Source organism: Balaenoptera acutorostrata, chromosome 7 (assembly GCF_949987535.1).
Source record: "Balaenoptera acutorostrata chromosome 7, mBalAcu1.1, whole genome shotgun sequence".
Taxonomy (NCBI): domain Eukaryota; kingdom Metazoa; phylum Chordata; class Mammalia; order Artiodactyla; family Balaenopteridae; genus Balaenoptera; species Balaenoptera acutorostrata.
The window spans coordinates 43,975,789-44,001,206 of NC_080070.1; the positions used below are offsets into that span (position 1 = coordinate 43,975,789).

At 43.0% G+C, this 25,418-nt stretch overlaps 1 protein-coding gene and 1 non-coding gene across 4 annotated transcripts in view; both read right to left on the reverse strand.

Moving 5' to 3' along the window:
- Positions 1 to 1,509: 1,509 nt before the first annotated feature.
- NPSR1 (neuropeptide S receptor 1) overlaps positions 1,510 to 25,418 on the reverse strand; it is a 137,096-nt gene continuing 113,187 nt past the window's right edge. For 2 of the 3 annotated variants that reach the window (XM_057550285.1, XM_057550284.1), the window contains 4 exons: positions 21,172 to 21,248; positions 7,918 to 8,004; positions 2,681 to 2,861; positions 1,510 to 1,600 (listed from right to left, as the gene is read on the reverse strand). In XM_057550285.1, the coding sequence (XP_057406268.1) occupies positions 1,510 to 1,600; positions 2,681 to 2,861; positions 7,918 to 8,004; positions 21,172 to 21,248 (436 nt within the window). Of the gene's footprint in view, positions 1,601 to 1,739; positions 1,842 to 2,680; positions 2,862 to 7,917; positions 8,005 to 21,171; positions 21,249 to 25,418 lie in introns of all 3 variants that reach the window. The other variant, XM_007183685.2, reaches the window with a different exon arrangement.
- Positions 23,789 to 23,895, reverse strand: LOC114238122 (U6 spliceosomal RNA). The gene has a single exon (XR_003623540.1). It is a non-coding gene; the product is annotated as a U6 spliceosomal RNA (small nuclear RNA).

The window sequence follows — 25,418 nt, forward strand, 5'->3', positions numbered from 1 at the left end:
TTTAACTGATTGGACAGAAAGGAAGGCAGCCTTCAAAACTGTTCTGTAGACATACAACTAGATTATTCAGTCTCTTCAAATTCAGAAAATAATTCGGAGAGATGGTGACTGAGGAATCTGATTTCTGCCTAAGAAATACTTTCCCTAAGGTCAGATGGAATTGGAAAGAGAGTTTATGGGGAAAATGCCACTGTGACCTTAAATGTGAAATCTTTGGGTTGACACCATAATGAGGAATAGAGTGCTATTAAAATATATTGCAGATTTTAATAACCCCACTAGCAGTAGACCAAAAAAAAAAAAAAAAAAAAAGGCTTAAGCTCAGAATAATTCTGGGAAGGAGGGTTTTGCCAAGGAGATTTTAATGTCAAGAATGTATGTGAGGCTAAAAATAAGGAGCTCACGCGCATCCCAGAGCCGTGGGTGTGGATGTATATATAATCAAATTAAATTATTCCACTTCTACTTATGGAAAAATCTGATGATAAAAGTTGACTAGAAAACATTTAGTCATATTTCACTTGGATTATGCTTATATATACCAAACTCTGGACTTGTCAAAATAAGCCTCACCAGCACTTCCCAGCCAAGGTGTTAGATAGACAATGGGTACAACATGCAAAAATGATAAAGATCTTACAGCAACATCATGCCTGGAAAAGCCACAGGAATTCAGCTCCCAACTAAAGAGAGAGAAGTGTCCCTGAGGTATGATGAATAGAGCCCAGAGTGGCCTAAATGTAGAATGCAAAGGGAGGAGCTTTCAGAGAGCCGAAAAGCCATGTGTTGAGACCCAGGTCCCAACTCTCAGAGCCTGGAGGTCAGGAACCCATGACTTTTTGCACTATTTCTTTTCCTACCAGGGAAAGTACCCCTCAATTTCAACCTTGCTCTGGAGGGCCAGCATTTGTGTTCTTTCTACAAATCATTTGTTGATACAATGAGACTGTGAGGTTGGCTGCTGCCAACACATCCATCTGCCAACCAAGGCCATCTGCAGAGGAGACGCAAAGCTTCAATGCCTGGAAGTGAATTTGTTGGCATTTCAAGACAAACATCTCTTTGGCTACAACTACTGAAACTTAAATCCAAAAATGGGAGGAAAATCTAGGCCCAGGTAAGACTTTTATTTACTTCTTAAACTGTAATTATAAGACATATGTACCATGCTTCTTTAGTTCCCTCTGCTTGCCCAAGCCTAGGCCCTGGGCCAGTGAAGTCTCTGTCCATTGATTTCTGGTGCTGACCAGTGGGACGGACAGCTGGGAGTGGTGGGGAAAGAAGGGGCATCTTTCCTGGCTGGTGTGAACAGTATGTGACTTCATATTGGCTAAAACTTGGCAATGCAGGTGACACACACTCATTAGGATGTTTTCCTTGTGCATCCCCCAAGTGATGAAAAGTGCAGGGTGGAGAAGTTGGCTCAGGCTTCGTGCACATGCCCAGGGTGCTGATGGGGACCCAGGAGAGCTGATGGGGCTCAGCCTAGCAATACCACTGCCTCAGGGTCTACATGAATTCTGGCTTGGACAGAATCTGCATCTCATGCCTCTCAGTTCTCTCCCGACATGTCATTCTGGAATCCCGTGATCTTTGCTCCCTAGAGAAAGAACAGAGCAGAGAGGAAAAATAATTTGACCTGATGAAAAGGGAAGTAGGGATGTTAAGAGCTAACAGTTATGGAGAATGTATTAAGAATCAGACATTATGCTAAGCACTTTATATATAATACCCCTCACCTTCCTTCCCCACCCCTCACAGCCCTCCTCCCTACTGGTCAGCACCAGAGCCCAATGGACAGAGACATCACTGGCCAAGAGGTAGGCACTGCTATTAGCCCCTTTTTACAGGTGAGGAAACAGAGGTTTATGGAAGTTAAATAACTTTTCCTAGGTCACATGTAGCTATGAATCAGCAATGACAACATCAAACCCAAGCCTGAAACCATTCTATGATTCTATCACGGAGACAAGAGGAAAGGGGAGGGGAGCGGAGGGGAGTGCGGCAATGAGCGAGAGGCCAGAGGCAAAGCGGGGCAGGGGATGGTAGCCATTCTAGTACTTATCAATGAATTTTAGGATCATTGAGAAATGCTACCATCCATAATTCTAGAAGGACTTGAAAGATCTTGTCAGTTGATGGAGGAGAGATCCAGTGGAGGGCATCAAACCCAAACCTGAAACCATTCTACGATTCTATATCCTATGGATTTTTCCACCTACTCCCTGTAGCTGTGCAGTAAAACAGCTGAAAAACAGCAGACTGAGTAGATGTGGGAGGGATCTAATTTCAGCTCTGCAACTAATTATTCATATAATCTCAAATGTCATGTAACCTTGTGAGCCTGAATTTATCTGTAAAATGATAATAATGCTTCATGTTCTGCTATCACCAAGGCATTGTATTGCGACAACTCATGTAGAGAAGCTTTGAACTAAAAATAAAAAGGTCTTCTATATGTGACCTGATTAGGATGGTTGCTATAGGAGGTGATGTGATATAGGAGAAAGCATGAGCCATGGATGAGGCTGGATATGAATTTGTCATACTAGCGGAACATTTTTGACCCTCCAGTGTCTCATCTATAATCTGCCAGAGAGCTCTGGCATGAGGAAGACACAGGTTGGAGGTGACTGCAGTGGGCACCCCCATGTCTGACCCAGGCAGGAATGCCCCTTACCCACAAGGGAAGCAGATGGAGCTGCTGAAAACACAGTAGATGAGGGGGTTGATGGCGCTATTCAAGGCCGGCAGGTTCTGAATGATCACAGAGGCATAGAAACGCTCCTTAGTGTTTGGAAGGAGGCTGAAATTGTCCAAGATATCGAAGAGGAAGTACGGACTCCAACAGCAGATGAAGGCTGGGGAGAAAAGAGCCGTTAGCACCATAGCAGCCCACAGCCCAGGGGGCCCTCTGTGTCGGCCCTGATTGCAGCTTCAACTAGGAGCTTCCTTAGCACCTGGAATCTCTCAGGAATATTTAGAACAGTTGTGTGTGTGTTAACATTAATGTCATATTTACTTAAACACACATATCTACACATACATACATTACATCCCACAGATGCATTTCTAAAATTGAGTAAATTTGCTGGAGCTTCTCTATTCGTAAAGGGAGGCTCCAATTTGACCACTGTAGGGATTACTGAAAGGCTGGGAACTGTTCAGCACGGCCTTAGCCTCTCATTCTACACAGTGTGAAAGAAAACCCAGCAAAGCCCTTTGGAGACTCTATGGGAAAAGACAGAAAAGGGAGCACTTTGCCCAGATAGTGACTCCTGATTTGGGGTAGACAAGGGGAACGATGGTACCTAATGTTTCAAAACACAGCCTGGCTAAGTCACAAGATTCTCAATTTTCTTTTCCATTTCTAAGTCAACCACTCCAGAAAACACCGACCCTATACCTCTTACAAATCAGGTGGTGTGGGTAAGACTCTGTCTGATTTCTGTTTGGATCCAAATCCTCAGAGGAAGGGGATGAGAAATGGAGATCCAGAGTGTGATGGCCAGTTTTATGTGTCACTTTGACTGGGTCATGGGGTGCCCAGATATTTGGTTAAACGTTATGTCTGGTTGTTTCTGTGAGACTGTTTCTGGATGAGATTAACATTTGAATTTGTAGACTAAGCAAAGCAGATTGTCTTCTCCACTATGAGTGGGCATTATTCTATCCACTGAAGTCTTGAATACAATGAAAAGGCTGAGTGGGACTTTCCTGGTGACTAGTGGTTAAGAATCCACCTGCCAATGCAGGGGACATGAGTTTGAGCCCTGGTCCAGGAAGATCCCCCATGCCACGGACAACTAAGCCTGCGTGCTGCAACTGCTGAGCCTGCGCTCTAGAGCCCACAAGACACAACTACTGAGCCCACGTGCCACAACTACTGAAGCCTGCACACCTAGAGCCCATGCTCCACAGCAAGAGAAGCCACTGCAATGAGAAGTCTGCACACTGCAATGAAGAGTAGCCCCCGCTCGCTGCAACTAGAGAAAGCCCGTGCTCAGCAATGGAGACCCAACGCAGCCAAAAATAAATAAAGAAAAATTTTTTAAAAAAGAAAATATCTTCCTAACACTGGTTAGGGGAAAAAATTTAAATAAATAAATAAATAAGGCTGAGTGAGAGGCGAGTCACTCTGTCTGCTTGACTGTCTTCTAGCTAAGACTTTGATCTTCTTTTGCCTTCTCACTTTGACTCAGACTGAAACTATACCTTTAGCTCTCCTGGGTCTATAGATCTGGGGACTTCTCAGCTCCACAATCATGTGAGCCAATTGCTTATAATAATCTCTTTACATATATATCTATCTTTTATTTCTCTGGAGAACCCAGATTATTACCACAGAGATATACCTTCTTGGGGTTGACTGGACACACACATGTGCTCTTCTACTTTCTTGCAACATCCTCTCCACCCTTTTTCTCCCCCTTTCTCACGCAAAGGATTTTTTCTGCAGAGAAGTCAGGCTTCCTTTACCATCTGGCTGTAGGAACCAACTTTCCTCCGTAACGCTTTGACTGACACATTTTTTACCCCAGACCTTGGCAATCTATTAAAAACAGAGCAATTCAAACACAAAGACCACTAAACATTCTGGGCTAAGGTAGTGAAGCCTGGCATTGGCCCAGAATAGTGGTTCAGGGGCATGGAGGGGCAAAGCTTCCATTTGGGGGAATTTTTTAAATGCATGTTTATGTATTTGTGTGTGTTAGGGGAGGGTTCCGGTTTTCCTAGGGATACCGGTCCTCCTGCACGATGCGGGCAGTCCCACCCATGTCCCATACATCCTTCAAATGTTATGTAGCAGAGAACCCTGTTTATAATGACCCCAATCTAGAAACCTAACTCTGTTTTATATATGAACACAATATTTTAAATAAATACTGAGTCTTCCAGAAGTGTAATTCCCTTGGAAACAGAGGAAAGATTACTTTGTTTAATTTGGAACTTTAGCAGGATTTGCTCACCTGCTGGGAAAATAAAGTCACTGGCAGCAATACTGCTTTATTTTTCACGTCTCCATGAAAACACACCTGCATTGGTTTTCATTTGGAGCTATTACTACTTCACTGGGCTGTGCCCAAGTATTTCTATATTGAAATCTGTGTTATTTTATTATAAATTATTTTCTTTCTAGTCCTCCCTTATATTATTGTATATTGATCCTTTAAGAATTACGTTAACTAGATAGTTTTATGTATACGTTTCATTTCATGGTGGTAAAGGGGCATTACAAAATATTTGTTATAGGAAGGAGCGTTTTGGTCTGACTGGGCTGTTGACACTGGCTGACCTCCTTGTGGGCATCGCTGTTCTCTGACTAAAGGGAGCCCAGTGCCCGGGAATATAGTCCCTGATTACGAAAGGCTATATTGGCTCTGAAACACATGATAAGTTTCCTAACTCAACATCCAGGGAATGTGTATCTGTGCTTCTGATTATCTGGGAAGGCAAGATAATCTTTGATCTACTTCAGAAGCTTCTGGGAAGGGATTTTGAGCTCTGGTGGGTGGTATATGCTCTATTCCCAGGTCTGCCTGCAGTGTTGTTTTGTGACTGTGTTCTGCTTGCTGAGTCACACTGTTTGTGGTCTATTTGGCATTTTACAGTTGCATTTTAGAAAGGTGAGATGGACGGTTCTGGTGATTTGATACACTAGAAGAGCTAACATGAGAGCTATGCTCCCAGAGCTCCCAAGAGCTGCAAGAAGGGTAGGGAGGGGTAGTATTTGAGCTAAATAAAAAGGAAATGGTACAAATCCCTTTCCTTCTTGCATAACCTCATTCATTCATTCAACTAATATTAATTAAGCACCTAGTGTGCGTGGAACCCCTAAGGCCTTGGTGATAAAAATGTAAGGAACATAAAAGCAAACATCATTGCTCTTGTGGATTTCTTATGCCAGCAGGGGAGACAGACAATAAGCAGATCAATATATATCCTATACTGTCAGGTAGAAGTAGAAATATGAAGAAAAATAAGGTCGGGTAAAGATTACAGGAGAGCTATTTAAGACTTACAAAGGAGGTCTTTCTGAAGAGGTGGTATTGTTGGAAAACAAGATGATGTGAGGGATAAGCCATGCCACCATCTGAAGGCAGAACATTTCAGGTGGGGGAAACAGTGCAAGGTATGAACAAGTTGACATTTTGAAGAAATAGCAAGAAAACCAGTGTGACTGTTATAGAATAGGAAAGGGGGAGAGCAGGGGAATGGGGCTGGAGACTTGGCTGGGGGATAGATCACACAGGCCATATAAGACATGGGAAAAAGTAGGACTTTATTCCAATGTAATGGGAAGCTATATGTGGGTATGCAGTGTAGTGATAGTGTCTGATTTACATTTTTAAAAAGATCACATTGGCTGCTTTGCAGGGAAGGAATAAGAGAAGATCAGTTGCAGGTTCCAGGGAGAAGTTGGTGGGAGCTTAGACCAAGGAAATAATTGTATAGATGCTGAGAAATGGTTGGATTCGAGATCTCTTTTGTAGGTAAAGCCTCTAGGCCTTACTGATGGACTAGATATGTGAGGTGGGAGAGAAATAGAATCATGACAGACAGATGATTCTTAGATTTTTGGTGTGGACACTGGGTGAAAGATGCTGTCATTTACTGAACTGGGGACAACAGGAGGAAGAGTTATCTTGCAGGAGGTAGGAGAGCATGCTGAGACTTCTGGGTTTTCATGTCGAGTATGATAAGCTTATTAGAAATTACACACAGAGATTTCAAGTAGAAATCATAGATATAATTTCCAAGCAAAGGAAGAATTCCAAAGAAGGACGAATCACATGTTGCTTAGAAGTCAAGTAAGGTAAAGATTGAGAATTGATATTTGGCATTTTGTTGGTTGTGGTGACCTTGATAAGGATGCCTTTACTAGAGTAATAGGAAAGAAAGCTAAGAGAAATAGACTCCAGAGAATGAGAGGTGAAAAGTGGTGGAGTTCTGCTAGAAAAGAGAGTGTTAAAGAGGGTTATGGGAGAGTTTATCGAGGGAGCTATTACAGTATGCTTGTGTGCATATGATCCAGGCAAGGGGGACATCTGTGGGGGAGAGGAGATGACTGGAGAAGCAAATCTTGAGTTGGCAGGAAGGAATGGGATACAGGGCTCAAGTGAGCATTTTGGATTTAGAAAGAAGCAGACAGTTTATCCATAGTAATAGGAGAAAAGACAGAGATGCAGGTAGGTCCATGGATGTGAAGGCAGGAGAATGAGGAAGTTCTATTCTGGTAGAGTATTTTCTAAGTGAAATAAGAATCAGGATCATTAACTGAGAGGGTAGAAGGTAGAGAAAATTTTGAAGGTTTGAGAATAACAAAGAACGTACACCAATCTGACATAGATTAGGTACTCTAGAAATACCTTTTTTTTTTTTTTTTCCCTGAGATGAGGTGACTTTATGGGTGTTAAGAGTAGAGAGAAAGGAAAAGGAAAGGGAAGACGACAGTAGGGTGGAGAGAAGATAAGGCATCCATTAAGGAAGGATTTATAGTGACCTTGACATTAAATATCCAGAAGAAATGGAATGCCACTTTTGTCTTCCTCTGGTTGATGGACTTCAGCCCTGAGGAGAGTGTGCCTTCAGGAAAGCAACTGGGTCAACTGGATGACGGTGAGCATCAGCTTCAGCCAGTTATGTCCTAATTAGATTTTCTCCACATTATCCACCCCAGGGCTGTGGTGGACAACAATATTCATAAAGAGACTGATTAGAAACCAAATGTCAGCCCTTGAAGGAGGCATAGATGGACTGATTAGCTCCACATATTCTTATCTAATCAGACAAAGGTAGAAGTGCCTGTAGACAAATTTTTTAATTGTATGGGCTCTCTACCTACCAGGTTCTAGGTACAAATTTGCTTTTGGAATGTCCACACAGTTCTGCAACAAAAGGAGGGACGTTGCTTACCAAGAATGATGACAATGCTATACTTGATGGCCTTGATTTTTGCCTTTGAGATGAGCCCTCGGTTGGAAATGGTGCAGCGCTTTCCATCTGCAGGCACAAAAGGAGAATGGTAAAATAAATGCTGCTTCTGCCAATAGGAGCATCATAGGTTAGACCCACAGTTGTCATGGGACCACTTCCATCTTCCTCACCTATGCCCAGGAAGACCCCCCTTGGACATTTTCCTAAAGATGGCTCTGGGCTGGATGCTGGAAACTGCTCAGTTTGCAGCTTAATGTAAAATGCAAATGCATTGGGACATCCAGACTCTCTCAAGAGGCTTGGCTGGATGCCCTGAATCAACTGAAGCTGGAATTAGCCATGTGACCACAGGGGGCGATGCTGAGACACCCGTCTTGTCCCTTCAGCAACCTAGGGCAAAGCGGTTTGCCTAGAATTGTTACCCCAGACTAGCATACTCATTTAACTCAGAAACCCTACTCTCAACAAAAGCTCAAGCCAGGGCTATAATAAAAAGCTGTCCCAAATAGGAGCCTGGTTATAACTTTAAGCCTATGTGGGTTGTTTGATAGTAAAACATGTGAGGGTTAAATATAAGAATCCACTAGAATGTAAGCTTAATGGAGACAGAGACTTTGTGTTGTTTCTGCATCCTCTAAACTTAGTGAATGATTAACAAATATTTGTTGAACGAGTTAATATAAACCTCTCTCTAGTCAAGAAGTAGTGGTAAAACAAATATTGATTAGGATGGGCAGAATTCAGTGCAATAGTTCTTAGTAGAAGGAATAGTTAGATGACAAATTTGGGGATGGAGATGTTGTACACAGGGTGCCTTGATGTGGGAGAGTTTTTACTGTCAGGGCTTCCACCAGCCCGTATGGTGCCTTTGTGAAAATTGTGTAAAGGTGCCCTCCCTCCGGATATATGCAGACCTGCCCCAGGGCATACCTTCAATGAGGGAGTCATGGATAGAATGCTAGCCCCACACACCCTCAGCTGGGTGCCATTGATTAAGGCTCAAGGGGTACAACTCTAGTGGTGGCCCAGGTCAGAGGCCCACCCAGGGCGCCTAAGTCATATGGGGCAGGGCGGTTATACCCTAGAGGCCAACCACTGTGCTCGCTGGTCCTCACTACATTATTCAGATTTCACGTTTGAAGCGTATTTAAATCCTCATGGAAACTGGTGTGAAATTTACCTTTGCACTATTTATTCTACCCCCTCTGCAATCCAATGCAGTCCAACCCACCAAGCATAGCACATCTGCTAAGAGATAAGGACTGAACAAGATAGGCTAAAACAGAGTTCCTCTTCTCTAGGAACTTTCAATCCAGCAGGAAAGATCACACACTCCGCACACGGCTGGGTGAGATGAGAATGAGGAAAACCAAAAAACCGACTATGAACGAAGACGGAAGCCATCCCCCTACCGTTAGGCAGAGGAGGCCGTGCGGCAGAGGCAGAGATTCCCAAGGCAGAGCTGGGGATAGGGGCGTGGGATTGGGAAAGACGTGTGAAGCAGAGGGAACGTCCTCAGCCAAGACACGGAAACAAGAAAATGTAGGAAGCGTTTGGACCTCGGTGAGTCATCTCGCTTGGCTGGAGCCTGAAAGGACGCTGGATTTGAGAGTGGGGAGAAGAACTGAGGCCAAAGTGGGAAGACCTTAAATGTCTCCCTGAGGAGTTTGGGCTGAATTTCTGAGGCAGCTGCAAGCCATCGAAGCTTCTGAGTGTTTTCACAGCGGGAACACTTACTCACTGGAGAGGACAAACGGTTAGCAGGAATCCTAGGAATAAGGGGCTTTTTATGTGCAATGAACTGAAATGCTAATTAGAATTGATTTTTATTTCTTAATGTCTCCCCTGGAAGGCCACTCTTAGGCACTATTAGGGCCTTCAGATCATTCTGTGCATTTCACAGCACCACAAAACTTCAGTGGTGTAAGGAAGCAAATGCTTCAGAAGCATTTACAGCCGTGGTTCTCAAGTGAGGGCAATATTGCCCCCTGGGTTATATTTGGAAATGTCTGGACACATTTTTTTTTAAATTTATTTATTTATTTATTTATTTATGGCTGTGTTGGGTCTTCGTTTCTGTGCGAGGGCTTTCTCCAGTTGCGGCAATTGGGGGCCACTCTTCATCGCAGTGCGCGGGCCTCTCACTATCGCGGCCTCTCTTGTTGCGGAGCACAGGCTCCAGACACGCAGGCTCAGTAATTGTGGCTCACGGGCCTAGTTGCTCCGCGGCATGTGGGATCTTCCCAGACCAGGGCTCAAACCCGTGTCCCCTGCATTGGCAGGCAGATTCTCAACCGCTGCGCCACCAGGGAAGCCCCATGGACACATTTTTGATTGTCACAAATGTTTGGGTGTGGGTGCTACTGGCATCTAGTGGGCAGAGGCCAGGATGCTGCTAAACATCCTTCAGTACACAGAACAGCCCCTCGCAAAAAAGAATTATCTAGTTCAAAACACTGATAGTGCCAAGGCTGAAAAGCCTTGATTTTCAAGGTGATATCTTGGGAAGGATACAGACTTTAGGGTCAAACCTGAATACACCCTCCAGCTCCACAACTTACTAGCGGTGTCACCTTATGCAAATTGCCTACTGTTTCTAGCCTCAGTTTCCCACTTCCAAAAATGAAGCATAAAACACCAAACTCACAGAGTTATTTGGATAATTAAAATAAAATAATGTATTCAAGATGCCAAGCCCCACACTGAGAATGTCAATTCCCTTATTAGTTGAGATGATGGGTTTTAATGGTATTTCAGGAGGTATGAGCTGCCTTTATGGAAGTGAACAGACGGTATTACCATATACATTTAGATAGGCTATTATACAATGTTATCTGTATATAGGAATTGTATACATCAAATAATTATCAGGGTGGGATTATAGCCATGGGAGGCAAGTAAAAGACAGCAGATCAAATTGTATCTTTTTGGGTTTCCCTGATGGCGCATTGGTTAAGAATCTGCCTGCCAATGCAGGGGACACAGGTTCGAGCCCTGGTCTGGGAAGATCCCACATGCCGCAGAGCAACTAAGCCTGTGCACTACAACTGCTGATCCTGCGCTCTAGAGCCTGAGAGCCACAACTACTGAAGCCCGTGCGCCTAAAGCCCATGCTCTGCAACAAGAGAAGCCACCGCAATGAGAAGCCCACGCACCGCAATGAAGAGTAGCCCCTGCTCGCTGCAAGTAGAGAAAGCCCACGTGCAGCAACAAAGACCCAATGCAGCCAAAAATAAATAAATAAATAAAATTAATAAATTTATTTTTAAAAAATTGTATCTTTTCAAAGTATCTCCATTTGCTGGACTAACAGCTGGCTCCTAAACAGTATGGCTCTGAAGACTTAGTTGGTTTTTCAGAAAACTTCTCGAGAATGACATTTGTGCTCTGAAATCTGCTTAAAATGGAAACTTGCAGTACTTTCCACAGAGCAAATGGGTGACAATATAATCAACTCCTGCCCTTCGATCTCCCAATGAAATCAGTGAAAAGCATATTTAATCTAACCACTCTAGGAAATGCAAAGCCTCCAGCTCCTAAAGATGGCTCTTCAAAGTGAGCTGAGCTACAAAATCCCAGTATTCTCCTTTATTGGGAGATAAAAGGATTATTTCTACTCAGACCTTGGGGCTGAGCTGAGGCCAGAAAAGCAGTGAAATTCAGCTGTCACTGTGCATTAATAGGGGGCAGCCTAGAGGCGGTGGGTCGATTAGATTCAGGACTGGAAGCAGCATGCTGCCTTAGGCTGTCTTAGTTCAAGGATGCAACCCTAGTGGCGGCCCATGCTGGAGGTTTAGTCTCCAAGTGGCCAGTTCCTGCCCCTTACCTTCCCCATGCTTCATGCCCCTTGCAGAGTCACTGGGAACCTATTTTTCTTGTGCACTGAGCCCATGAAGGGGGAGCAGTTGGTATCTAGAGATTTTGAGTGAAGCAGAATTTATTCCTGGTGGGTGGAGGGGCCATCAGTGGACCTACAATGAGTCCAGGTGATTTGTTTGTTAACAAGGAAGACTACCTGGTTAATATTTTTAAATATTTTTTTCATATGTTGGGAACTTTATGTACTTCAGGTTTATTTAAAAAAATTAAACATTTTAACAGTTAGGCCTGATTGCCTGATTTCTAAAATTTTTAAACTTAAAATTCACTTTCAATTTCTGATCATTGATGACCTCTTTATCTACGAATATAACCTGAATGTTAACTATTTTTAGCATGTTATGTCTCATCTGCTTAGCTGCAGGACTTTGGCCACTTCCTTTTGTTTTTTATAGGAGGTCATAGCTAGATATGAGGAGGTATGACCTAACTTACCTAACCCTGACAGACCTAAAATAATTGTGGCAGAGACAGGTTAGCTATCCACCAAATCCTTTCTTTGCCCCCAGGGCACACAGAGAGACTACATTTCCCAGTCTCCCTTTCAGCAGGGGGTAGTCATGTGACTAAGTTCTGCATGTAGGAACATGGGAAGAATCCATATGTACCATTCCCAGGCCTGGCTCAGATAAACCCCATGAGTAATCCTTCACTCTCTCTTCCCCCCTCCCCAGACTGCTGGATGCTGATGCTAAGCAATACCTTAGCAGCCATCTGTTAAGAGTGGCAGAATCTCCATCTGCTTGAGTTTCTGAATGACTGTGTATCCATCCCTTTGACCTTTACTGTTAATTGGACTTTAATTGAACAAGAAACAAACTTCTATTTTAAGGCTGCTGTATTTGGGGGTTTCTCTGGTATAGCTTCTAGAGTTTCCTTAACTAAAGCAGAGGTTGGTGCTTCATACGCAGCGCTGTCATAACACAAACCTAAAACATGTGGCATTGGCCTAGTGAGCAGGCAGCAGGTAATAAGGAAACTGATAGGGAAAGCTGGGACACTAGAGATGCATTGGATAGAACCGTTATATATGATGCTTGGGAAGGCAGATTGTGTGCCTACTGAGACTGGACCCCCGGGGAGGGTACAAGGGTGGTGTGGAGTTAGGACTCTCCAGAGAAACAGAACCAATAGGATATATATATGTGGAAATTTGTAATAGAAATTGACTCATGCAGTTATGGAGGCTGAGAAGTCCCATAATCTGCTGTCTGCAAGCTGGAGAACCAGGAAAGCTGGTGGTATAATTCAGCCCAAATCCAAAGGCATTTTCATGGGAGAAATACCAGGGGAGATGATGGTATAAGTCTAAGTCCAAATGCTGGAGAAACAGGCAACCAATGGTATAAATCTCTAAATCCTAGTCTGAAGTCCCAAGAACCAGAAATGCTGATGCGCGAGAGCACGACAAGATGGATGTCCCAGCTCGAGCAAATTTACACTTCCTTTGCCTCTTTATTCTATTCAAGCCTTCAGTGGATTGGATGATTCTCACTGGCATTGGTAAGGACGATCTTCTTTACTTAGTCTACAGATTCAAATGCTTCCAGGAATGCACTCCAGACACACCTAGAAATAATGTTTTGCCAGCTATCTGTCTAGGGCAATCAAGTTGACACAGAAAATTAACTACCACAGTTGATAAACAGAATGTTAATAGTGTGTGTTGATTGCCACCAGCTGTGTTTAGCAAGTATTAAAAAAAGAGATGAACTCAGACAAGAGTTGGTTGGTTTATGAACAAAAATGAAAGGAAGTTAAGAGAATGTTCTAAAATTTGGGATCTTGTAGAATTGCAAGGGTCAGTTGCTCCTAGCCCCTCGTAGCACCAGCTATATACTTTGCGTGGCTGGGTACAAAATGAAAATGCGAATGTGTATACCTTCTGAGTGTGCAGGTCTTGTGCCGATGAAGCCTGAACCCAAATTCAGTTATTACAGTGAGGAGTTTAAACCAGCAATGAGGGGAAGATCAGACTAAGGATGTGGCCTCCCACCTATGGTTTCAGGTGGCCTCAAGCTAGCTTCTGTTCAGTTAGGGGAAAGGGATTGGGTGAGGAAGCAAAGAAACAAGTCAGGCCTGAGAATTATTTTCAGAAAGACTTTTTGAATATGATTGCTGGCATGTGAAACTGACTGGAAGCAAATAAATCAGAAGTCTACTAAGTTTTTTAGGAATGATATTGCCAGATGAACCATGAGGTTTATATCTTTGTCAATATTTAGAAATAACAGACTTCAAAATTTTTACCAGTCCTGTGAGTGGAAAATTGTATCTAATTGAAGTTTAAATGGGCACTTTCCTGATTTATCAATGAGGTTGAGAATCTTATTTTTGGCTATTTCTCTTTTCCCTCCTGTGAAATGTCTGTTTGTGCCTTGCTCATTTTTCTTCTATTTATCTTTTTCAAAAATATATTTGATTGATTTTTAGGAGTTCTTCATACATTCTTCCTACATTTTCCCAGATTATGTGTTGCAAATAGCTTCTCCCACTTTTTGGCTTGACTTTTAAATATAAATAGAGTCAAATTTATCCATGAGTTTTTTTGGTTTAATGTACCTTGTATCTTGTATCTCGTTTAAGAATTCCTTTATTCTAATGTCATAAAAATAACACCCTACATTTTCTTTAAAAATTTTTTAAAGTCTTACATTTCACATTTAAGTCTATAATTTCCTGGAATGTAATTTTGCCTAAGAATTGAGGTGAAGTTCCAATTTCATTTCTTTCCCTATGATCTTCTGACATGTATCAAGTTCTCATATATGTGTAGTTCTATTTGGGGGCTGTTTTATTTTCCATTTTTCTATTGAATTGTGTCAATACCACACTCTATTAATCATTCTAACTTTATGATAAATCAATATTTCGTACAGTAAACCTCTACTACCTTGTTCTACTTCTCCAGAACTGTCTTCATGGCTTTTTCTTGGCTCTTGAAATTTCCATGTATGTTTTTTTTTTTTTTTAAATATAAGCAACTTTTTTTTTTTTTTTTTTAAGATTTCTTTATTGATTGATTGATTGATTGATTGCTATGTTGGGTCTTCATTTCTGTGCTAGGGCTTTCTCCAGTTGTGGCAAGTGGGGGCCACTCTTCATCGCGGTGCGCGGGCCTCTCACTATTGTGGCCTCTCTTGTTGCGGAGCACAGGCTCCAGACGCGCAGGCTCAGTAGTTGTGGCTCACGGGCCTAGTTGCTCCACGGCATGTGGGATCTTCCCAGACCAGGGCTCGAACCCGTGTTTCCTGCATTAGCAGGCAGATTCTCAACCACTGCGCCACCAGGGAAGCCCCCATGTATGTTTTTAAATTGGCTTGTCAAGCTCAATAAAATGTCCCGTTTCAATTTTGATTGGAACTGCATTAATCTGTAGATCATTTGAGGAGAATTGACATCTTTATGGTACTGAATCTTACTATCCATGAATATGCTATAAGTGTCATTTATTTATATATGTGTATATATATATATTTTTTTTAAACTTTGGGTTTATTTATTTACTTATGGCTGTGTTGGGTCTTCGTTTCTGTGCGAGGGCTTTCTCCAGTTGCAGCAAGTGGGGGCCACTCTTCATCGCGATGCGCGGGCCTCTGACTGCCGCGGCCTCTCTTGCTGTGGAGCACAGGCTCCAGACGCGCAGGCTCAGTAATTGTGGCTCATGGGCCCAGCTGCTCCGCGGCATGTGGGATCTTCCCAGACCAGGGCTCAAACCCGTGTCCCCTGCATTGGTAGGCAGATTCTCAACCACTGCACCACCAGGGAAGCCCTGTATATATTTTTCATAAAGTTCTTTATGTCTTTTGCTGAAGGTGTTGTTTGCAGAGAAGCCATTATACTCTCATGTACTGATGAAGAAAGGTACTTAATGGGCTTATTTCAAGTTCATTTAGTTAGAGGTGAACAGGACTCTAACCCAGTTCCTAATCCGAAGATTTTTCTTCACCTCGTTCTGCCCCATTTAATTGGAAACATGTACTTTGGATATACATATACTTTGGACAGACTCAGTTATATCAGATAGGTTATACTTCATCTATTTCATGGGTGCACCTCCCCCATCTCCTGCCTCCATGCGATAAATGTTCTGTTTTAAAGGAGTAAACACCCCTGGGCATCAAGAGCAAGCTCATTTATGAAAGATAACCTACGGGATTGGAAACCTCATATTCTCTACCTCTCACCTTCCACGCACTTGTTTTTGGGAAAGTCTGTAGATCATTTATTAAATAGTTCTTTCTTTTCCTTTCTGTCAGCCTTTGAGGGGGAGAAACTTGATTCTTAAACTTGAATTTTGCAGCCCATGTTTACAAAGTGAGCTTCTGTTCACACTAATCATTGCTTATGTCCCCTCGTTGAGGAGCAGTAATCCTGGGGTACTAACACCACTGGAGATCCTACTTACCAGCCAACTCCAGAGCTACTTGGCTGTAATGACAGATAAAAAACCAAGTGGGTTCTGCTTATGAATAAGATATAGAGAGTATACCGGCTTTTGAAACCACCATCTGCCTGCTCCTCATTCCAGAAAGGGGTCAGTGATGCTGATATAAAGATATAGACAACTAAAAAATAGGTGTGATGGACATATAAACTTGTATTAAAGAATAAAGACTGACTGTAGCCATTTCCACCTTTGGGGAGGAGTAATGGCGTACTGTGTATCAGTGGGAAAATGGATCTCTCTGTGGCTTTGTAATATCTCAGGGACTAGAGGATGGGGGAAACCCAAGAGTGCAGGGACTGGAAAATCGAGTAGCAGGGAGATACGGGGCACCCTGGGGAGAGACAGGGGCCCAACCACAGTGGTGAGAGGCCTGCTGAGAAAAAAGGGGTGGGAGACACCCCGGGTGGTGGGGTAGCTGACAGAATGTGGAAACTTTTCATCACCTCAAACCTAAGGAAAATAAGGTGAATTCCATGGTTCATTGGACCAGGAGCAGAGGGAACAGAAGAGCTGTTGGAGGTGAGACAGTGGGGTAAGAACCCAGAGGGACAGGGAGAGAGGACACAGCAGTCTCCTGGAACTGGCAGAAGCCACAGGACAAGGGTTTAAAGCAATCTGATTTAAATCTGAAAGTACAGGAAGACCTCAGCCTACTTAAACAAAATTAGGTCACCTTTTAGATTTTTAAATATATCAAAACAAAACATTTGGGAGATGACTCTGGAATAGTGCTCTGAAGGCCAAGCACAGCAGGGAGGCTGGTGAAAGACGGCCATGCCAACAATCCTGTTTGGGTTTTTTAATTAAAAAAATGGTTTGTTTGTTTTTTTTTAGCTTGAGCTCTTTTTTCAGTCATTGACCACCTTCCTTTCTGTCATGTCCTTCTTTCTGAGAGGGAGCTTGATGTAGAGGAGAAAACATAGGCTTTCTAGCCAATCATATGTGCATTTGAATCCTGTTGTGTCATGCGCTACCTATGAAAACAAGCAAATTGCTTTACCCTTGAGCCTGTCTTCCATGTGCAAAAGATAGACGATAATATCACCTTTCAGGGTTCTGTAAGGATTCAGGGAGGTAAAGTATGGAAAGGACCCAGAAGTGGCTGACAGTAAGTGCTCTATCTGTCCCTCTGTCTTGTCAGTCTGTGTTGACAGACGGAACAAACAAATGGATGGTGGCCAGATCATATTTTAAGATGGAACTCTGACCCACACTCTGCAGCAACCAGCCCAGGAAACCAACCCATTGTCTACAGTAACCAGACCAGGAAGCCAACCTGCTATGTGCAACTCAGACTTGGAGGAAGTGAGACCACTGTCTCTATCTCGCAGTCCATAAGCCAAATAAGAATACCTGTAACAGTCTACCCCAAATAGCCAAGACTTGATAAATGACTGACAGCTTCTTTAATATTTGCCCCTATTTTTTACTTAAAGCCATCCTGAGAAAGCCAAATATACACCCCTAACCCATCACACAGGATGCCATGCTTCTAGTCAGTGCACTTACAGCTTCCACATGCCAACAGCCACCAATCAGGACGTACTGGAGGCTTTCTCACTCCACTGCCTGCTTTTGTATTTCTGCCAAGAGACAAGTGATGGTGGCTGAGTCCCTTGCTATAGCAAGCTTTGAAAAAATAGCCTTTGTCTATTCTCATTTGGTTGGTCTTTGTTTATTTCCACCATCTCTTTTTTTTTTTTTCCTGACTCTTCCCCTGTTATGGACTGAATGTTTGTGTCCCCACAAAATTCATAGGTTGAAGCCCTAACCCCCAATGTGATGGTATTTGGAGATGGGGCCTTTGGGAAATAGAGTTAGATGAGATCACGAGAGCAGGAACCCTATGATGGGATTAGTGCCCTTATAAGAAGAGACATTAGAAAGATTTCTCTGTCTCTCTCCTCTCTGCCGTGTGAGGAGATAGCAAGAAGGCAGCAGCGAACATCTGCAATCCAAGAAGAGAGCTCTTACCAGGAACAGAACTGACTGGTACCTTGATCTTGGGTTTCGAGTCTCTAGAACTGTGATAAAATAAATTTGTTGTTTAAGCCACTCACTGTGGTATATTGTTGTGGCACCTGAGCATACTAAAACATCCTCCTTTTCCCTATGCATCCTTCCAACCCAAAGCTCTGGACCTTCCAAAGCCCTCTGGTCACACTACACTTGATCTGTTCACCATCACACTAGGGTCATGCACTCTGTTAAGTGACAACTCACTTGAAAAGCTCCCCAGGCAATGCAATGATATATCTATATATCTTTATGTATATGTATAAAGATATGTGTAATTTAAAAATTAATATGATTTCCATTTGTAAAAGATAGAATATAATTTTTACAAAATGAATATATGTACACAGTCTCAGCGTTAGACCTTTCAGTGTCCAAGCACAAAAAAAAAAAAAAAAAGAAGAGGAAAATAAAAATCAGCTAAGATTCTACCACTCAGAGATAATCACTATAACATTTAGTATTTGTCTTCCCTGACATTTTCTATCTGTCTATCCATCCAGCTATCATCTATCTGTACATGCACTTATATATTCTATTGTATATTATATATTCACACATTTATAAAGGCAACACCATACAGCTTTCTCCTTCTTAATCTAATACATCGTAAACATCTTTCTAAGGCAATAAGTATACTATACAATAATCTTTAGAGCTGTAGTATTTCATTGTATGGCTGTATAATTAATGTACTTAATCCCTCATTGTAGGATGTTCATACCTTTTTCAATTTTTCCTGATTATAAACAATAATTCATATATTTTCTTTTCTTTCCCTTAATCAGTAGTTTATTTCCTTATAGCATATAAGGTAGCAATCATGTGTATTTATTTTATTTATTTACCTACCCATCTATTTTCAAATAGTTGGTTAGTTTTCTCAACAACACTAATTTTCAAACAATCTCTATTTCCCTATCAGTCTGAACTACTTCATCATACCCTAAATACCTTAGGTTTCCTTTAGAGTTTCTGTCCTGTTCTATTCCCCCTTTCATGTAATTCTGTGATTGTTCAACAACTATTTGGTGTATTTCTTTGATATCTGATATAGGAAGGATGCCTTCATCCATCTTTTTTTTTCAGACAAATATTCTGATCTTTGACCATCACCAGCCACCCACAAAGAATAAAATGAATGTATCCCCTCTGATTACTCTTGTTCTTCTAGAAGAACCAGAGTGCAAAGACTAGACCAACATGAGGGAGGCACAAGGATCTGTGCTGAGCCACAAGCAAATGATAGATTCTTCATGGGTGGAAAATTTCCCAGCAGCCTGTGAACACCTCTGGGTTATACTCGTCACTCAGAGTGGAAGTCTGCTGCCTGTGACAGTGTCTCCTCCTAGACCAGAGGCTGTCAAACATGGATCCACATTAAGATTATCCAAAGAGCTTTTCCAAAATAATGATGCCCAGACCCCACCCCAGATGAAGTAAATCAGAATCTCTTAGGCAGCAGTTTCTGGGTACTGGTGCATTTGAAAAGCTCCCTGGGAAACACTCTTGTGCAGCTAGGGCTGAGACTCAGTGCACGAAACTGTAGGCTTCCTATAGTCAAGATCCATGCTATTTACTCCTTAGCATTCTTGGTCCTTTGGACCACTCCTGACACGTGTTGGAACACAGCAGCATTGAACTGAATTCAGATGAAGTCACCAAGACTTATCCATCTCTACTAATTCTCCTAGGGAAAGGGATACAGATTATTAGTGCCCAATAATGAATCCTCTTAACTTTCTCTCCGTTACACTAAAAGAGGTAGCTTCGATGTGGAGGAAAACAAGCTCTGTCTTGGTCCAGTAAAGGTAACAGCTGAAAGTCTGAAAAGAGGAAGACTTAGAGAGAATCTAATCTGTCCCCTCATTTTAACCCCTTGGAGTCCAGAGAGGTTAAGTGCCTTTGCAAGGGTGGCCCAGCTCTTAGTGGCACATCTGGAACAGAAACGAGCTCTTCTTACTCCAGGGATTGGTGTTGTACCTTGCTGCCCTTGTGTGAGCCTGTGTGGGTGAGTATGTATATGTGTGTGCATATGGCCGTGTAAGTGTGTGTGTGTGTGCGTATGTGAGACTGGGTGTTTCAATGTGTGTGTACATGGAATGGGAAGAGGTGTGGAAGCTCCATGGGCGCAGAGCTGGTCCCCTCCTTCAGAACTAGTCGCATTAAAGTAACTAGACACCCAGGAACACTTTCTCTTTTCTTTCGGGCACGTTGGTTTGCTGTGTTCTCTCCAGGTTGTCCTCAGAGGCCCAGCAGTGTCTGCCTGGGAAGCAGGGTAGGGTTCCAAGTCTCAGCACCTATTGTGTAGGCGGTGCTCGGCATTAAGGTTTGCTGAAGCGGGATTTGGGGAAGGGTTGTAGCTGGCAGCCTCAGGCTCATTCTGCTGTGCGGTGGTGTGCTGGGACAGTGGGGACGGCATGAACCATGCCTTGACTGTCCTAGGGTCCAGGACTGTTCTGTGGATAGATGGCAGTTTTCTTGTGAATGTAAGCCAAGCAGAAATGTTTGTCCTCATGTTTTGCTGAATGTGCGGCTTCCTCCCTGCACTGTCCTCTCTTTTCATCCCAGAGTCCTCCAGGGGGCCTCTCTCCCAGACCTGCCAGACTAGGGTGACCCTCAGATCCTGGCTCAAAGGCTGCTTCGAAGGACTCTGCTGGTACTACTTGGTCAGGCCCAAAGTCCTCCTTCCTCACTTTTTAGGGAAGCCACGTGGAGAAAGCAGAGCCTGCCCGGGACAGCCTTTGGGGGTCTGACCTGCCAGCTGGGCCCTGATATAACAGAGCAGGCTTGTTATAACCACAAAACCCAAGCTCATATTTGCTAGAGGAAAACCTGTACAGAAGCAAAATTAGCTAAGAGTTGGGTAATGCAGATGTGAGACTTACCTGAGCAGCTGGAAATCACCGTTTCATGGGCTTTGCTTTTGACCCAAATAGTTCTGATCACAATGGCATAGATGACACTGCGGAAAGGACCAAAGATACTATTAAAATGTCTGGTGGGTCCATTCTGTGAAGACCGCTCCCAGTTCCCTGAGTGTGAGGTGTGGAGTCAGAGGTCTCTCAACCACGGTCTGCCCACCTCTGTAGAATCACAGTAGATGGCAGCTACTTCTTTTTTTTTAAGCCAGGAGGCTTGGACCTCGTGAAGTTAACTGATTTCGCCAAGATAACTCATGTGGTCAGAGGTATAGCTGAGGTTGGAATCCAAACACAGGGTTTGGGGTCAGATTTAGATTTGTAACCAGCTCTACTACTTGCTGGTTATATGACCTTGATTTTAGACAGGCTTTCATGTGCCTCCATGATTCCCGCCTCGAGTGTTCACATCACTGTGTCATCCTCTCCCCTTGAGTGTGGCTGGACCTGTGACTTGCGTCTAATCGATGCATTGGGGTGAAAGTGATGGGATGTCTGTGATTACACAAGTGTGTAGCACCTGTCTTGCTAGTGTCTCTCTGTATTCCTAGCTTTGAAAAAGCAGGTTGCTGTGAGTCCTACAGCCCCAGGAAATCAATTCTGCCAGGAGCCCAGGGGAGCTTGGAGGAAGATCCTTCCTCACTTGAGCCTCTGATGACACCCCAGCCTTGGCAGACACCTTGATGGCTGCCTTGCCTAAGCAGAGGACCCAGTTAACCCATGTCCAGACTCCTGACCCACAGAAACTGTGAGATAATAAGTGTATGTTTTAAGTCACTAGGTTCATGATAATATGTTACCCAACAATACATAACTAATACACTGAGCGAAATAGGAGGAATGTTTGTGTCCCTCTCCTCCCCCAATTTACATGTTGAAATCCTAACGCCCAATGTGATGGTATAAGGAGGTGAGGCCTTTGGGAGGTGCTTAGATCATAAGGAGGATGAAGTCCTCATGAATGGGATTAGTGCCTTTATAAGAGGAGACCCCACAGAACTTTCTTGACCCTTCTGCCATGTGAGGCTACAAGGAGAAGTCTGCAACCTGGAGGACAGCCCTCACCCGAATGTACTGGCAACCTGATCTCAGACTTCCAGCCTCCAGAACTGTGAGAAATACAGTTGTGTTGTTTAGAAGTCACCTACTCTGTGATATTTTGTTATAGCAGCCCGAACCCACTAAGACACTGGGCCTCAGTTGAGACTGTCAAATCGAGGTAGTAATACAAACCTTTTAAGAGGTTTATAGGGATCAAATGTGACAACATTTAAAGTGCTATGCACAGGGCTTGAAAATTAGCAGAGGCTAATAAATGCCATTTTCTTTCCTCTCTTTCTTCCCCAATTTTCACATAATATCACACCTACTTTTACATGATATAATCTGTACCTAAAAGGAAAAAAAGTGTTAATGACTCAAAAGCATTAGCAAATTTTGTATCCTTTGTTCCCTTTGATAAATATAAACATGCATGCCTTTCTTTAATTAGTTATTTGACATTTCTAATTTATTAAGAACCTTGACTAAAAACTTTGAGACAAAGCACTTCTTCATTTTAAAACTGCACTAACTTCCCTCTTGAGAATCACTTGGTTGAAAAAAAATCAGTTCTAGTTTGCAGTAGCTGACAAAGCACTAATTGCTTTTAATGATCTTTAGAATATACCTTAATTAATGGCTGTGGTAAAACCCTCCTTATTGATTTTCCCCTGCTCAGAGGAGCGCTCTGAGTGTTCCAGGAAAGCTCAGGGCCTTTTTGGAGCATCCTCACTCCTTCTCGTATACCTGCCCAGGGACTTTTCTGGAAATTGTTTGTCTACATTAAAGAAAAAATGAGAAAGAAAACTGCTAATGAGTCTATTCTTTACCCTGAGTTGAATATTTGTTAGAGCAGGGAAACTTTTTCCCAGGTAAATGAAATACAAGGAAAGGTTACAACCACCATCAAGCATTAATTGTGTACTACAGTTGCAACCCCAGGGCTTAATTGATCAATAATTCAAATATTTGTTGACCATCAACCATATGTACAATGGAAAATTAAGAAAGATTTTATGTGTTAGGGGTTTGGGCTTTAGTCACCCCCACCTCGTTTCCTTAGGATCAATCAGGCAGGTGGAAAGCCAGTACCAGCTTTACTGTTAGCCAGGAAAACTAATAAGTAAGATGCCTCTTTAGTTTATTCCCCAAATCCAGCCACTTCTCAGGGTGTAACAGTCATGCGTCAGAGAAGACTCTGAATACATTGATTTCCTTCTTCTTGCTGATTTCTTTCATCTAATTAATCAACAAGTTCTGTGGACTGTCCTTCAAAATGCCTCCATCACCTGCACCTTCCTCTCCATTCCTGATCTTCACTATCACTTCGGACCCTTATGATCTGTTTTTGTTTAATATTGATATTTCAGTGATTTTTTTATTGTGGTAAAATAAACATAACATAAAATTTACCATTTTATCCATTTTTAAGTGTATAGTTCGGTGGCATTAAGTACACTGACATTGCTATGCAGCTATCACCATCATCCATCTCCAGAACTTTCTCATCTTCCGCAACTGAAACTCTGTACCCATTAAACACAGAAGTATGCATTACTTCACAAATTAATGTGTCATCCTTATGCAGGGGCCATACTAATCTTCTCTGTATCATCCTAATTTTAGTATACATGCTGCCAAAGCAAGCACCCCTTATAATCTCTTGCCTGATTATTTGCCATAGTCTTCTAAACACCTCCGCTCTGCTAACATCTTGAATGCCCACACCTCCTGCCATCAGAACTGGAGCTCTGGGACAGAGCAGCATTCCCTGGCTTAAAAATCCTCCAGTGCCTCCACTCTCCTACAAGATGATATCCAGTCTCTCAAGCAGGGCATCCAAAGCCTCCCACAATCTGTCTCTGCTTTCTTCATCTCTATCATTATCATCCTGCCTCCCTCCCTGCCCACTGTCTCTCAACACATTTTTTCTGTGTGGGCAACAGGAGAAACCAACTAAACTAACCCCGATTCCATGCTTAGTTTGTGGTTGACTTTGGGTGAATGTGAGATCCAAGGTCTTCCATTTCTCTGTGTCTGCTTTCGTTTCTTCCTGAAAATATTTTTTTTAGCCCATTCTCCATATATCACTTTGCTGTGAAACCTTTCTGAGCTGCCTCTGTCCCTCAGTGACAGTTAGCTCCCCCTTCCTTGGGGCTTCCATGCTGGTGTAACACTAGGCACGCTGACTTTTGTCTACGACAGTTGTATCTTAAAGATCAAGCAGACCTAGAAATAGCCCATTCTCAGAAACAGAGCTGAGGAATAGCACCTCCATTCTTTTGGGTCAACTTCTTCCATGTCTTTTCTTTATCTCCACTCCCTCAGCAGGTGTAGCTTTTCTTCAAGTTTCTTAAAAATCTGAAAACCTAAGGGTCACTAAGATTGGGTAAAATACCTCTTCCCTGCAACTGGCTGGTTTATTTCTTGATTTTATGGAAGACAGTCCAGACAAAGACCCGTTTTCCTTCATTACCTTCATGAAGGCAGCTCCTGGCGGTGGGAGAGTGCGGGAGTCCAAGCCAGAGGAAGACCTTTCAAGTGGCATTAAGTACTTAAGAGGATGCCTGAGGCCAGTTCCTGAGTCTTGCTTCTGGATTGTGTATGAGGAGTGTCAGGAAACAGAACAAAAATTCTCTCTGTCCTCAAGACACATGGAGAGCATTCCACTCAGACCAAAAGTGCCCCTTTCACAAACGCTGCAGGACTCAGCAGAGGCCTGGGGACTTGAAGGGTGCCCATCGCAGTCTTGGGGCCACAGGCTTCATCTCTGCCTCCACCTTTGCCTCATTTTGGGGCCTGAGGATGATGTCCAGTTGTGCTCTGAAGTTCTCATTAGACGCCAAGCATAGGGAGGGGGAGTAGGGGGAGCTGATGCTTCACTTAACACGGTCCTTTTTACTCTTCTCCTAGCAGGGGCTGAAGGATGCTCCCTGACCAAAAGTGTCTCTCCCCTTTATTAGTTAATTTCACTAGTACTAATGCTATGAAGATAAAATATAGGGAGATACAAGAGTATATAATAGAAGGCTTGGCTTGTTCTGGGGGTCATGGAAGCCTTCCCAGAGGAGGTGAAATTTCAGCTAAGATCTGAAGGATAAAATTGATTTTTTAAATGCAAAAGAGGATGATCATTCAGGCAGAGGGAACAGCACGTGCAAAGTCGCTGAAAC